Consider the following 16,080-nt stretch of genomic DNA (forward strand, 5'->3'; position numbering starts at 1 on the left):
GCAAGCTGGCTGTGGAGATTCTGGGGGTTTCCAACAACTGTTCCAAAGGCCTGTGCATTAGAATAGCTGCAGCTTTGTGATAAAAAGCCAGCGCCTGGGTTGGAAACGGATCTGCCACTCATTAACTGGGAGAATTTAAGCAGATCACCTACACGCTTTGCTTCACAATGTTCTCATTCGAAGTGAGAGGCATAGATGGCAACAGGGCAAACTGTAAGTGGGCATTGCCAGTGTTAATACAGGAATAGCACGTAGAATGCTACACAGATAAAGAACCAGCCACACAAGGGTAGCCATTGCTATTGTCATATCATCATCATTATTATCTCAACAAATGAATATATACCTAACCATTTCATATCATCAGAGACTCTGGTTTGTGAGGGTAAATGTCATAGTGTTTATTTTTTTTCAATTGCTTTAGATTTAGTTAAGATTATATGATTCTTAGGTTAACAATTTAGCTTTAAACATTTATTTATTTTGATTTTATATGTACGGGTGTTTTACCTACATGTGCATCTGTGCACCACAAGCCTGCAGTTCTCTCAGAGGCTTGAAGAGGGCATCGGGCCCTCAGAAACTGGAGTTACAGGCTATTAGAAGTCCCTATACTGGTGCTAGATCTCAATTCTAAGATCTTATACCTGCTTAGGCATGTCTCCAGGACTAACAATTTAGCTTTAAAAGGATTTCAGATGAGACTTTTAGCACAACCTCTCCTCTAAGGCCATAGCATAAAGCCTGACCGTAAGCGTGTTGAATTGCTGTGTGAAGAGGTTTTCAAGATGTTAAATAATTAAGAGAGAGACAGGTAGCTATTGTGCTAAGTGGAGGTACACTGTGCTCTCTGTGGGCAGCAGAGATTGTTGGACTCCTTTTTCTGTGCCCCAACAGCCCCGGTTTGGGTGGAAACAAATCTGTATCATTTTCCTAAAAGCAAGGCCACACTACTGAATCCTGACAAGTACCCAGAAGCTGGTCACACTGACGAAGAAGAAAAATCATGAAAGGTTCAGGAAGTTTCTGTAGGTACTATCTCTGGTCAAACTATTAAATAAAAGGGGCATTAAACACGAGGAGATGGCTCTTCAAGGTAAAGCACTTGCTGAGCAATCCCGAGGACAAGAGTTCAGATCTCTATCTCCCATGTGTCTTTATGACCGTGGTGCGGGCCTGTGCTCTCAGAATGTGGGGTGCAAAGACGGGAATCCTTGAAACAGGCTGGCTAGTTAGACTAGCTGGAGCATACCGGTCCAGGCTCACATGGGAGACTGCCTCAACATATAAAGTGGATTGTGGTTAAGGAAGACACCCAGTGCCATCCTGTGTCCCATATGCATATGGGCACATATGTGCACACATTTGTACACACACACACACACACACACACACACACACTGTCTGCTCATATACATATGAGCATGCATGCACACTTTCTGGTCTTCATCCTATAATACACACATAGAATTTCACTTAATCATCTGTTACTCTTATTGGCATTAAATTTTCCAGTAGGAAGAGATTTCTTAATATGTCATGCTAAAAACATGTATCATTGAGCACTTTGAACAATCTAGTAAACATATAATTGCTATCTGCTACAGAGTGGCGAGAGCCTGATGCTATGAGCATCTCCTCTTAGGACTGTGCTCATCTGAACTTCACAGAAAAAAGTTCTCTCATGTGCTGCGTTGTTCATCTTGGTAAGTGGCAGTAAGAGTGTGGGTTTTGGGCTGCCAAGTACAAGTTCTCGATGATTGCCAAGCAAGTTCTGGACTCATTCCTCACTAAAAAGGCTGTCTGCTTTTCCACAGGTTCTAAAGTGATACTCAGAGAGGTGATTTCAGTAACGGTATTGATCTACAAAGGTTTCCTTCTATGGTCTTCTGTAACTTCTGCCATAGGCTCTTTTGAATGGTGAGTTTCCTTTCTCCTCTGAGAGATGAATTCTTTACAAGATTTCTTGCTGTCAGCATTTTTCCCCTTTAAAATTACTTTCCCATCAGTATCTCCATTTGCTTTTCCTCTAGCGCATATAGGAAACGACTTGAGTAATGCATACTACTTTTTATACACTTTACAGAACAGCTGTATGATTAAATCATTGATATGTGTTTCTGTTTTAGAAAACAGACCTTCAGAGTTCGCCGGGCGGAAGCTTACCTCGCCGGGCGGAAGCTTATCCACAGGAAGTAGCGGAAGTGCTTTCTCTTCCGGTCTCTTTGGCCTCGGCGGCAGAAGCAAGATGAGGAGAGGAACGCCATCCTTTGGAAGGCGTCGCAACAAGACGCACACTTGTGCCGACACTGTGGCAGTAAGGCCTACCACCTTCAGAAGTCTACCTGTGGCAAATGCAGCTACCCTGCCAAGCGCAAGAGAAAGTATAACTGGAGTGTCAAAACTAAGAGACGAAACACTACCAGGACTGGGCGGATGAGGCACCTAAAAATTGCCTACCGAATATTCAGACATGGATTTCGTGAAGGGACAACCCCTAATTCCAAGAGGGCAGCTGTTGCAGCGTCCAGTTCATCTTGAGGATTTCAATCTGTCATAAAATAAATGTTTTGGTTTCCGAAAGAAAGAAAGAAAGAAAAAAAGAAAGAAAGAAAGCAAGAAAGACCTTCAAAATAAAGGAAACTTCACTTGTAAATACCTACAATTTTAGACAGTATCAAAATGCATTTGATGGATCTAAAAGCTACATTCTTAAAGGTAGTAGTCACCAAATCACACCTTCCAAACAGAGAAGTAAAGAACTGAAGTTCCTCTTTCCATTGAGGCCAGCTCATTTCCAGGCTTCCTTCAGTAAGCAGTGGATTGCCCGGCAGTGGTGGCACACACCTTTAATCCCAGCACTCGGGAGGCAGAGGCAGATGGATCTTTGTGAGGTCGAGGTCAGTGTGGTCTACATAGTGAGTTCCAGGTCAACCAGGACTGTTTTCACAGAAAAACCTTGTCTTGAAAAACAAACAGCAACAACAAAAGCAAAACAGAGGAAAAAATAAAACAAACAGAAAAGAGTGAATTCTGTGAAGCTGAACTGGTTCTGGAGATATGGCTGCCTACTGTTTGATATTACTGAATTACTGAGATGACCAAGTCAGTGTCTTCTGTGACCATAGTCACTTGACGCATCATCTTTCTGAAAGTGATCCTTTTTAGACTTTTTCTCAAATCTTCATCTTTGCATACAGCCCCATAATTGACAACAAGCCATGGTGTCAGACATGACTGGCTTTTCACTAATGTTTTCCACTCATTTCTGGATTCTTCCAAGAAAGAGGATGTAACTGGCTCCTTCAGAAACAAAATAAAGGCCACTGAAATAGCAGCGACTTTCAAGCTGTTTGCTAAATTTAGCTGCCCAATGCTTTCTACTCAAATTTAAGCCATGAACTCTAATTACGGTATGTTAGAACAGGATGGGACCATAAAGGTCATCTAATCTAACTCCCTCCCGCCCATTTTCCCACTGAAAGTGTGGGGGCCCAGACATATGCTGGGATTTCCTCCAGGCCACAGTGCTTATTAACAGTGGAACTTGAACTAAGATCTGCTCAGCCCTGGGGCAGGGCTAGCCTAACCAGATCTTGAAGCACAAATATAGCTAATTTTACTGGCTGTGGTTTACTGTTGATAGCCATTCATCGATGTGGTGGTCGAGTGTGAAGTAGCAAAGGTGTCTGACTCGTAAGTTGCTACAAAGAAATGACATGATTCTAGAGCCAGGCCCTGCCCCCAGCTCGAAAAACTTCCTGCTTTATGTTAATCAATAATGGATGACCCATCCCTGCAATGCTCCAGGGAGCTTAGGCTGCACTTTTGAGCAGCCGGTTAGTAATGTACAGTGGATAGAGCCTCTCTTTTAAATCCCAGGGCAGCGGGGCCTTCAAGGCTAGCACTGCAATTTCAATTAGCCGCTGAGTGAAAGCTTGGCATGTGTATTAGTGAGCAGGGACACAATTAGCTTATTCTTCCTTTCCCAATTGTGTTGAGAGGATTCAGAAGATTGGTGGGGGAATCAGGCAAGGCAGGCATCACTGGATATTGAAGAAGGGAGTTGCTCAAACCTCGACATCTTCACTTGCGCAGGCTGGAATTACAGAGATTTATTACAAAGCACCGTGTGTGGGGCTAGGTGAAGCGTGCCTCAGGAACACTCCGGACACCACTTGGGTTTGTCTTTGTGAGTGCTTCACGGCTCTGTCTTATTCTTATCGCTAACATGGAACCCAACAGCCCCAAAAAGATACAATTTGCTGTGCCTTTATTCCAGAGTCAGATCGCTCCAGAGGCAGCGGAACAGGTAAGGGGGAGTGGACCCAGAGAGGTTCCAGGATGATGGGCAGGAAGGGCATGCGTTCTTACTAGGTGAAAGGGTCTCTGCTTTCTGCATTTGCTGATTTTGTGATTTTCAGAAAGAGGAAGTGGGTCTGCTTTTGTACTTGTGTTTGGGTTGTGCTGGGGAATGACTGGCTAAGATTTTAGCATCACTTCATTCTATATAAAATAAACATCCATGTGTTAGACATTCTGGTCTGAAGCAATGTCCTGGCTTTTCTTCTTACAGTAACAGTTTCAACATTTAGAGAAACTTTGAAAACATTGCCAAAAATTAGCACTCTTTTATTTTGTTACTTAGAAAATAAGAAGTAATGTAGAAATTAAAGTAGTAAATCCTAGACTAATTTAATATTGCAGGCTGCATTTTTATGAGTTTTTATTGTGTATCCCTAGCCATAGTTGTGCGTTATATATGAGCCATGGGTATGAAAAATGCTCTATTACTTTTTCCTAGGTTCTTTTTTTATGTCTGACATTGGTTTCTAACTGCGTCATGTTCATGTTTACTTAGATGCTGGGTGCAATGGACCCACTTAAAAGATATTCAGTGGAGACTGGTGGGGAGAGCAAAGGAAATAACGGGAATGCCGATCTAATTCGTCAGTCACTTAGAACTCAGGGGACCCCTGAATCCTCTCCCAAATAGTTGGTACAAAGTCTTACAATATGTACTGGGAGTCTTACTTTATAAGATGCCTCCACAATAGACCCACCCAGATTCAGACCAGATACACATAACCTGGGCCAGATCTGTGTACTGAACTCAACATGGCTTCCATCTTGAACAACACCATTTGTATCCTTTCTCCTTTATCTTACTGACAAGTATTCTGGGAATTTAGTGATGAGCTCACACAGCATGAATAAAGGCAACCTGAAGCAAGAGAGTCAGACTATGTTCCTGTGATTCCTATAACAAGGTGGTAAATCTGCCCGATCTTAGTTTCAATTGAGTGTATATAGTCCCTTTTCTTCTTCTACACTTTTTTAGTAACTTTTACTTATTTATCTACAATATCACACAATGTATGATATATCTTAGCCATATGTACCTCAGCTCTCCCCTCCCGTTTCTTTAACACCCACTCACACGCCCTCTCGCTTTCGCATTCTCTCCCTTTTATTCTTTCTAACCCACTGATTCCAATTAGCACTACCTAAGGGAATTAAAACACACATTCTTATGAGATTCTTATTTTTGGTTGACCTGCTAATTTGATCTAAATATTAAGTTAGAAAGTAGAAAGTTAATCAGACAAATTGAAATCTAAAACTTACATTGTCAATTTAATTATAGCACGTAAGAGAAATTCGAAGCTTCTGAGTTTCTTTTGCCTCATTTAGATAAGAGCAAGGGATCATGATGTTATTGCCCTTGTCATGGGGCTTTACCAGTCACTTAAATAGTAGGTCACCTCTGTACTTTACAATATATTAACCTCAGTTGCATAGTTTTATGATATACAACTATTATTATTATTTTTTCCTTTGAAAATGTAACTTTTTGCTCAAAAAAGGTGTTAGTAATATCTGGCAGTTCTAGCTTGCTTCCTATGCTCTAAAATATATAGTGAGTGTATGCTATGTTCTTTCTAGAAGTTCCTTCACGTGCACTGGGAAAAGAGGAGGGCAAGTAGGCTTGCATGCTGTAGAATCAATGAAGAGGAGGGTCTGATTCTCACACTGACATCAGCTGTGCCTTTGTTGTTCACAGATCAGGAAAAGAAGACCCACACCAGCGTCCCTTGTGATACTCAATGAACATAATCCCCCAGGTAAAGAGGCGCGATGTCTTTACTATTGATGAGATGGAACAGGACTGTCTAAAGAGGACCAAAGGGCATGGCCCTGGTGATAAGTTCCAGCTTAGGGTTGCAGTTAGATAAAAGGGATCATAAACAAAATCAGAAATAAATATCGAAAGTACTGTCTCAATCATCAGCCTACCTTTCCTCGAGAATGATACACTGGTAACAACATGTTTTATCAGCATTGGCTGCTGCGAGTTTATATGGAACCTGATCCAGGTCTTATCAATAGAGCTGATAAAAAGTTGCTTAATTAGGTTTCAAGGTTCAAGTTGCAGCCTTGGAGGTGATTATATTTTTGCAGAGTGTGATTTTATTTGTGGTACGGGAAGGGTAACATGCCAGCATTGGCTGCAGCCTTGCTCCTGATGTCATCTCTGAATGATGCAATTGACAAGCAGCCGGATCAGTTTTCAGCACTGCCCATTTGAGAACCATTCTGGATGCTTACATCCATTTGTAGAGGTTTTAGTTTCCATTTCCTGTAAAAAGTAAAACTGCATTATTAGTTTTGATAAAGGGCTATGATCTGCGCTACACAAACAGAAAGTTCATGTACCGCACAGAGTGACTTTCCTCTGGAAATATAAGCAGACCGGGAAACGTCGTTAATTTGTAACCCAGCAGATCACATTGGTTTTTGTTGTTGTTGTTGTTGTTGTGGTTGTTCGCTTGTTCATTTGTTTGATTGTTGCTGTAAACAAGGGAGGCCTAAGTGAGTTTGAATACTGGAAAGTATGTCTGTTCATAAGTCCTGAATGATTTGTTCTGGGAATGGCACAATAAAATAGTCCTTGACTTTTCTGGAACCTTCCTAATTAGAGAAACACACAAAAGCAAAGACAAATTCTCCTAGAATATTTATTATTGTGCCTACATCCAGGGAAATTAGCAGCTCAACGGAAACAAGTAAGTTGGTTTCCACTGAGAACAAAGCGTTATTAATTCGGTCCTTAGCCACTGAATGCATGGCATCTTAAAATCATCTTCAGATATATCACCTCAGTTAGTGAGTGATAACTTACATGGAGGTGAATAAGAGGTTCAAATGATGTGTCTGGGCATGTTTATAGCTTACAAATTTACATGTTTTTAAATTCGATGACTAAATCTTTTCAATGTTTAAGTGATATTACAGTAATTTTCAATCCATACCTTACTCATAATAGCGAACATTTTCATAATACCCTGGGATTTGCCTCCTAACAGAATAATGTCCAGCTTGGCTCGTAGGTTAGATTAGCTATCGGAGTTCTTTAGCTGTTCTTACCATCTATACATAGTAAGGTCATGCTACTGACCTTTGTAGCTCTCATTTAAAACCCCGCACAGCAACTGATAAGTCTTGAACGCTAGCTAGGAAGCATTTTACATAATAGGAGATGTGAGAGAGGTGAAATTGCTTTTGTAACATTTTTCCACTAGAAATGGCGAGCCTCAAAGACAAACTCAGGCAGTTCTGACCCCAGAGCTCATGCTTTCCCTATAGTCTGACATTTGCCATCAGCATTGGTTTTCCCTTGCACAGAACAGACTTGTTCAGTTCCTACAAGAGGGCAAGACCAGCATTTATGTGACTTAGTCTGGAGTGCTTACTTCAGCAGATGAAGAACGGTATTTGCTATCTCAGGGGAGGACTTTGTTCTGACCTAGTAAGCTTGCTCTTAGGAGATGTTCCAACCAGCAATTCCCTATCTCCCTTGTTGACCTTGCCCTCTTTGTGGTTGTGAGTGCCAATGGAGAGAAACTAGCTGTGAGCAGATACTAACACGGAGCTGTGTCATCTTGGAGACATTATCTACCTGTATCTTCATCCTTCTTTGTGGAAAGCCTGGCTGTGTATAGTACTGGCATCAGCGTGTATGTGAACCATGTTTGGAGTGGGTGATAGATTCTGCAGCAAAAGCCCTAGATCTAAGACTTTTCCTAGTAGAAATGATATAATCCAATATCTGTATGTGCTGAGGAAAGAACTTGAAGTCAGATTCCCCAGACAGATGATGAAATGCAAGCAAACTTGACTACTGGTCTTTATTAGTTTTATAAAATTGGGTAAGGACATATCCAAGCTTTATTTTATCATGTATCAGACAGATATGATAATGCCCATTTCTTCTACACCACAAGCTTTATTAATGGACAGATGACTTAACATGGATGTACATTAAAAACTGCAAAACAAATATTAAGGATCACTGTTAACTCATCTATTCTAGAACTTATAGTTTGTATGCTTACTTAAGATTCATTACAACAAGCACACAAGTTTAATGCTCACATCTTTCCTGAGAATTTCTGTCTTATGCAACAATTCTTAGTTACACTTATCTGGCTACTTGCAAAGCATTTCCTAAGAGCTTCAACCTTAGCAAAGCAGCAGCTTCTCTGGCCCTCAAGCGCAGTGATCTTTAGCAAACAAGGAATGGTGCAACTTTAAATACTGGCGATCGGGGGAGGGACTTAACCATTCTCAATTTACTGAAGCAGCCCATGAAATCATTGGAGAGTCATAGATCACATACCGTTAGTACTGCTTAAGATTCAAATCTCTTAAAAGGTTTCCTTATGGTAAATAAATAAAGCAAAGAAAGTTAAATTCTTTATCATCTATAGCTATCTTATCTGGGTGTGGAAATCCTAGCACTTAAGTGGCTGAGATAGGATTGCCTCAAGTCCCTGCTGTCTTTAGCTATGCAATGTGTACCTGGCCAACCTGGGTTATAGTAAGAAAAAGTTGCCTTTAAGACCAGTACAAAACTTTTAACAATGTGACGTTATTGACTTGCAACCAAAATTAAATAAAAGGCAAAGTTTTCTCTTGCTATTATTATTTACCATTTTAGGTATTAGCACAATTAGTAACTTATGAAAGAGTATTTAAAAAAATAGCTTAATTTTAGATTTCCGCATACATGTTCGTTCTTCATACCGACCTTCATCAGAACGGAGGAGTAGAGAGTATGATATTTTAACTGGGCATCGGCCCAGTTGTTGCCTTTGCTCCCTGCTTTGCATGTGATGTTCTAACCGCCAGGGCAGCACACTATACCTTCAGTTCTTCCCTAACAAATAAGCTAGACTTGCCCCCAGTAGAAACTCCATGAAATAAGCACACAGCTATTAAGGCTAGACTTGCCCCTAGTAGAAACTCTATGAAATAGGCACACAGCTATTAAGGCTAGACTTGCCCCCAGTAGAAACTCCATGAAATAGGCACATAGCTATTAAAGCTATATTACCCTTTGACATTGATCAGCAAATAACTCAAAATCTCAGGAATAAGACAGGCTCATAGTACATGTGTCTTTATTGTAGAAAAGGAAGAATCCAAAGTGCTTGCCTTCAGAAAGAACTGTGACCAGTCAGGAGGTAGTAAGAAGATACCAGAAGCATAAGATCTGGGCGTAGGGAATCATCAAGGACAAATGTTGCCTTTCCCTGTCGTCTCAGGCCAGAAACTCCATTTGGAAAAAAGTACTTCTCTTTCTGTAGTTTCTGTTCCTCTTCTGTTCAAGATCACCAGTCTCTCTGAAGTTGTATCTTAGGGTCTCACTATCTGTTCTTACAGCAAAAGCAGTTAGTGTTTACTCTTCTGTAATCTGTGGTCAGCTGGTACGGTCCTTACAGCCTTATCTGGATCCACACACAAAGCATCTTAACGTGGCAATGATTGACAGCTGGCTTTTTAAATTTATTCCATCTCATATGTGGATTTTTCTTGAACATTTCTTGCTTTAAACAGACATAAGACTGTTTAAATTTTTGGCTATGGGAATGTTATGATTTGGATGTTAAATGTCCCTAATGGCCTAACATACTCAAATCTTGACCATTAGCCTGTGGCACCACTGAGATACGGTGGAATATTTTGAAAGTGGGGTCTCCTGGAAGGAAGCGGGGTAAGGGACAATGACAAGTCCTTACTATGATGTCTTACTTTAACAGAGGCTCAAAACAAGAAGGCGGGGCAATCATGTTAAAGCTCTGGATGAAAATGAATCTCTCCTCACAGCAACAGAAAACTGATTAATACACAGAAATAGAATTTGAGAGTGAGGAAAAGAGAAACCGAGAAAATGCTTCTAGCTTCACCTCCCATTATAGAAGGACATAAATCATTTCAGCTCCCCAAGACAGGCTCCACTTTATGCACCTCAGAGAAAACTACATAATTATATCTGGATTTCAGATTCAAGTCTAAAAATTTTAGAGGTTAAAAAAATAGTTTCTTATGCCAAAGTTGGATGTAATTTCTCTAACTGACAATAAATCTTCACTTATTCTTTTCAATACAAGTTGCTTTCACCTATTTAAATATATAAAACAATTCCTTATTGTTATTTCTACATCCAAAATCCATTTCCCTCAACCACTAAGGGCTTTAGTGAACTCTTTCCAAATTCTCCTCAATCTCTGCATTTTGAGCCCAGAGCTGGACATGGTCTTCCAGTAAAAAGCCAGTTAGACCAGGCTTCATGAATATTAAGGTCTGTGGCATCCATTCTTTTCCACTTACTGTTAAGCACAGGCTGATGGTTACAATTATATTTAATGGGCCTGGGGCCTATTAAATATGATTGAACTATAAACAGTCTGAAGCTAAGTGCAGGTTTAGGTAAGGACCCAGGACTCCAAAAGCTTATTCTACATCTAAAACCCTGACTGGAAGTACAGCGTAGGATGATTTGGAAGGGTATTTATTGAATTTACTACCAAGTCAAATTTGAGGGAATTTGGATTTCTCTTGACTGTTTTACACCCCACAAGTAATTTTAGAAATAGGAATTAACATGAAAAGATATCATCATCTGCCTTGGGGTCCTAAACATTCGTTAATATGAAACTCTTGAGCTGCCGTATTCACGATCACATCAGCTCCTTTCAATCTTGAGGTTAAGTTGAGAGATCTGCAAGCTGCAAGGAAAGCCAGTGGCACTCTGTATACCATGGAAGGTGGCTTGCAACCAGGACACACGTTTAATGGCTCTGAAACTAAGTTATGTAATGAGATTATTATTATTATTATTATTGATTTTTATTGAGCTCTACCTTTTCCTCTGCTCCCCTCCCTGCCTCTCCCCTCCCTTTCAATTCTCTCCCATGGTCCCCATGCTCCCAATTTACTCAGATCTTGTCTTTTTCTACTTCCCATGTAGATTAGATCTATGTAAGTTGCTCTTAGTGTCCTCATTGTTGTCTAGGTTCTCTGGGATTGTGAACTGTAGGCTAGTTTTTCTTTGCTTTATGTTTAAAAACCACTTATGAGTGAGTAATATGATAATTGTCTTTCTGGGTCTGGGTTACCTCATTCAAAATGATGTTTTCTAGCTCCATCCATTTGCCTGCAAAATTCAAGATGTCATTATTTTTTTCTGCTGTGTAGTACTCCACTGGGTAAATGTACCATATTTTCCTTATCCATTCTTCAGTCGAGGGGCATTTAGGTTGTTTCTATACTGAGACTCTGAAAAGCTCCATACATAAAATCCTTTTTTAGAAAACATGCTGTCATCCAAACACAAAGGACTCCTAGGAATTTGGGATGATTTCTCATGAGCCTCCGTGTTCAGAATGAACGAAAAGCTTCACAGCATCAACTGAAAGTATGTCGTTATTTTCTGTGTTACAAGTCAAGCGGCGCACGCCTTTAATCCCAGCACTCAGGAGGCAGAGGCAGGTGGATCTCTGTGAGTTCGAGGCCAGCCTGGTCTACAGAGCTAGTTCCAGGACAGGAACCAAAAAGCTACGGAGAAACCCTGTCTTGAAAAATCCAAAAAAACAAAACAAAACAAAACAAAAAAAAACAAAACAAAACAAACAAGTCACTCGAATGAACTTTTTCATGGCAATCCTGCTGTTGTATTGAAAATGAATGATGGTGTAGTCAAAAGACAACACCGTGACTGGGTGCCCCAGTGAGGCAACGAGGATTTTCCTAGGAACTTAGCTATTTGAGTAAGATCTAATACCAGATTCAGAGGTGACATTCATCTCCAAGGACCTCATGCCGACTGTGTTCAAACACAGTTATCTCCAAAGCATACATGGTAGCTTTCGTTCTAAATTTTCTTACCTTCTTCGGCAATACGATTTTATCCTGATCCATAATCTCCACTGATTGCTCAGAAATTACTTTGCTGTATCACTATTGACTCCAGCGAAGAGCCCAAATCCGATGTTTGAAGACCGCTCAAGAGTTATCTGATGCTAATTCCTAAGGAAATGTCAGAAAAGTCCATGTTTTTTTTTCTTCAGCATTTATTTTTATGCACTACTGGGTGTCACACCATGTGGAAAGATTTAAAGACAAATGGTGGAAGTTGATTTAAGGATCATCCGGCATGCGGTTGATTGACTTCCATTTTCGTCACTATTCAGCCTGCAGAGCCAAATTGTGCACTCAAATGGAAAGGCTGAGTCAAAGACAAATTCTGACTCCTAATGCCAGGCTGTATTACAGTGTAAGTGTTCAGATGAATATAATACTCAAACAAAAATAAAATGAAGTTATAGGTAATAAAAAGAAATATTTCAACTTTATTTTGACAGAATGCTGGCTTTTACTGATTTTGAATAGCCCACACATTTATCTTTTACAGGGAGTTTAAAATATAATTAGTGAACTATGATAGGAACACTATCGGCTGGATTGATATCTTGTTCTGGTCTGTTTTTCTGCTTGCGGCTTGAAGCAGATGAAAACACCTGTAAAAGAGACTACATGTCACAGAGATGCCTGACCTTGGAGTAGACCTGGCTTGGGTTTCAGCTTTGCCAGATTTCCGGTGCCCCTTCACCGGTCACTGCTGAGGAAGCTTGAGTTGTCGTGGTCGTTAGTAAAGAATAACTGCTGCTATGAGTCCTCTTAGGCCCCCATAGTGTCTCCTGTGGAAGAAAAGTCCAATGCCTCAGATTCTACCAGACATGTACACAGTTGTAGAACTGTTATCTACGTCATATGGCAGTACTGCCTCAACTGCGTGTGTCTTTGTTGGCAAACACAAGTCGCACAGAATCGAATTTGAGTTCTTAAGAACTGTTTTTTAAATAAGCTGTCTACTGTTGTCTATAACAATATCAAAATGGTTAGAAGCAATAATCGTATTTCTAGCAAATTTTTGTTTGACCCTAAATGAACTATGTACTTTAATAGAATGAAGAAAGGGAATCAAGTGTTAATTATAAAAAGCTCTTTAGAGACATCTCTGCAATCCTCTACTGGCTGGTTGTAATTCAATTCCATTTGTTCTGACTTCCTTTCACATATCATCCACTGCCTATAGTGTGGCAGCGTTTTTTCTTTGATTCCTTAAAGTGATCCCTCTAAGCCAACGTTTTAAGAATTAGTCTAGACCGACTCATTCCTTTCCTTTTGAGACTGGATCACAAATAGCCCAGGCTGTCCTCAAACTCATGATGTAGCCAAAGAGTATACCAAACTCCATCTTCTTTAATATATTCTTTTTATTACTCTATTTTATTTTATATGATGGGTGTTTTCCCTGCATGTATGTCCGTGTGATGATGTCAGATCTTGGAATTGCAGACTGTTGTGAGCTGTCATGTGGATGTTCAGAACTGAACCCAGATCCTCTAGAAAAGCGCTCAGTGCTCTTCACCACTGAACCATTTCTCCAGCCTGACTGACTCAATTGTATAAATAATTCTCCATCATTTTTACCAGTTTTGTTTTTATTTAAACTGCAGGACAAGACTCACTTACATTTCAAAAGTTCACCTGTCCAATTGGGTCTATTGTTTGTCACGTTATTTTAATGCCTTCCTCCCACCCACTATGGAAGATTTTATGAGCTTATACTATATACTGAATTCAGTAAATATTCATCAGTCTGTCTCTAGTCCCAAATCCTCCAAGGATATGTAGTCTAGAAAACAGAGGCGAGTGTGTTTGTGTGGAAAAAAATAGTTACAAGAATAAAAGCCAAAATTGCTGAAACTGTGATAAAATAAATTCTGGCTATGGAATAGAAGCATTTATATGTTATATCCATCTTTCTGGTAAGCATATGTTTGATTTCATTTAGTCTTCTAATTTTAAATGTTTAAAGATGAGGCTGAAACTAAATTTTATTGTTCATTCTAAATCACTTATAGAGTAGATGTTAAATGCTGATAAGCTAGTAAATTTGCATGACCTCTGAAAATCCTCAAATTTGTTACAAACCATTTCCTCATTTTAGAGAACACATTACTCTCTAGGTGGAAAAATAGACATGTCCCCCATCATATGCTCATGGGAAAACTTACATGAGACATTATCACAATTTGACATTACGCATTTTGAAAGTGAAGGAGGCAGTACAGGGCCAAAGAATGCATGCATGCAAAAACTACAATATATTTCACCTTGGTACAGGAATGTCTACCAGCGGAACTTCTTAGGACTGGGTTTTTAAGTTGCAAATAGTCTATGGTTCTCAGAAGAGGTGCTCAGCTCATAGTAACCATTACTTTGATGATGCAAATGGGCAGAGGTAGGAGCAAAGGCTGAAATAGAGTATGAATCTCCGATGGAAGCTAGCTTGCTGGATTACTACAAGGAACCTACGCATCTTTCTGAGAAGGAAGCTTCAAAACACTTAACTTCCTTCAATACGATTGTATTTTACTAAGTATTGCAGATGGCCATTTAAAGAAATGCTGGCGTGAGTCAATTAAATAAATAGACAGCCATTTTTGTGTTTGTCTAGTTATAGGCATGAATGACACCATTGTCAGGTTCCAGTATACTTAAAAGTTCACATTCAGGTTCAAGTTTACGTTGACAGATTTTTGTATGTTGAACCATCCCTGACTCTCTGGAATGAAACCGACTTGATGATGGTGGATGATGGTTCTGATGTGTTCTTGGATTCAATTTGCCAGTATTTTATTTAGTATTTTTGCATCAACGTTCATGAATGAGATTGGTCTGTAATTCTCTTTCTTATTAATGTCTTTATGTGGTTTGGGTATCAGGGTAATTGTAGCCTCATAAAAAGAGTTTGGCAATGTTCCTTCTGTTTCAATTTTGTGGAACAATTTTGAGGAGTATTGGTATTAGTTCTTCTTTGGAAATCTTGTAGACTTCTGAGCTGAAACCTGGTCCTGGGCTTTTTTTGGTTGGAAGACTTAAGATGTAAATTGCTTCAAGTTGATGGTCACGTTCACCAAATTATAGAACTAGTGGACCTATGATAGTGACAGGGTCTGGGGGGTTGACATGAGGTTGGGATCTAGCCAAGCTGGGAAGTTTACTGAAAAGTATGACTTTCAACATCTTTGTGAGGAGATTGCTCAGAAACAAGCCTTCAAGGCTTGAGATTTTTCTAACTTTTCATCTGTTTCTACATAGGAATTTTAGATAGGCGAATGAAGAAACTCCAGCCACAGTTTAGCAGCAGAAAATACCAGGAGCTAAAACTGAAGAATTTTATTTTTTACTTTACTTTATTTTAGGTTGAGATTAGAAATGTAGTTTACCTCAAGAAGGTAAGATCCTTTCAAGTCTTTTAAATTAGACCAACCTACAAGGGAACTGAAACAAAAACAAATGTTAGAGTCACTAGAAGTTGCCTTCCTTTATAGTCAATCTCGTACTAAAGTTGCTGCTATAGCTCCTGGGATACAAATAGTCTAGCAACACACATTCTTTTGAGATCTTGGAGAAGTATTCTGCAAGGGCTCAGGAAGTGACCAGTGAAAGACAGTCCCAAAGCTTGTGTCCAAAGTGTGATGACTTCACCGATTCCTCCTAGTCTATGCATTGTCCCTCCAGATCTTCCCTAACATTCAGGGGATCTCAGCATACTCTAGAATGCTATATCTATATCTGAAAGCTTTCTCCATATCATTTACATAGCTGTATGAGACTTTATATTATTCACAATAAGGTGAATCAGGAATAATGAGGGATGAACAG

The 16,080-nt window shown here is 39.8% G+C and overlaps 1 protein-coding gene across 2 annotated transcripts in view; it reads left to right on the plus strand.

Moving 5' to 3' along the window:
- Positions 1-4,119: 4,119 nt before the first annotated feature.
- Positions 4,120-16,080, plus strand: part of Ppp1r1c (protein phosphatase 1 regulatory inhibitor subunit 1C) — a 104,341-nt gene continuing 92,380 nt past the window's right edge. For both annotated transcript variants that reach the window (XM_041639865.1, XM_041639864.1), the window contains exons 1-2: positions 4,120-4,312; positions 6,065-6,125. In XM_041639865.1, the coding sequence (XP_041495799.1) occupies positions 4,232-4,312; positions 6,065-6,125 (142 nt within the window). In that variant the 5' untranslated portion in view covers positions 4,120-4,231. The remainder of the gene's footprint in view (positions 4,313-6,064; positions 6,126-16,080) is intronic.

The sequence above is a fragment of the Microtus oregoni genome, unplaced genomic scaffold, assembly GCF_018167655.1.
Source record: "Microtus oregoni isolate MIOR12 unplaced genomic scaffold, Mior012 000060F_ref0000265, whole genome shotgun sequence".
NCBI classification, from domain to species: Eukaryota; Metazoa; Chordata; class Mammalia; order Rodentia; family Cricetidae; genus Microtus; species Microtus oregoni.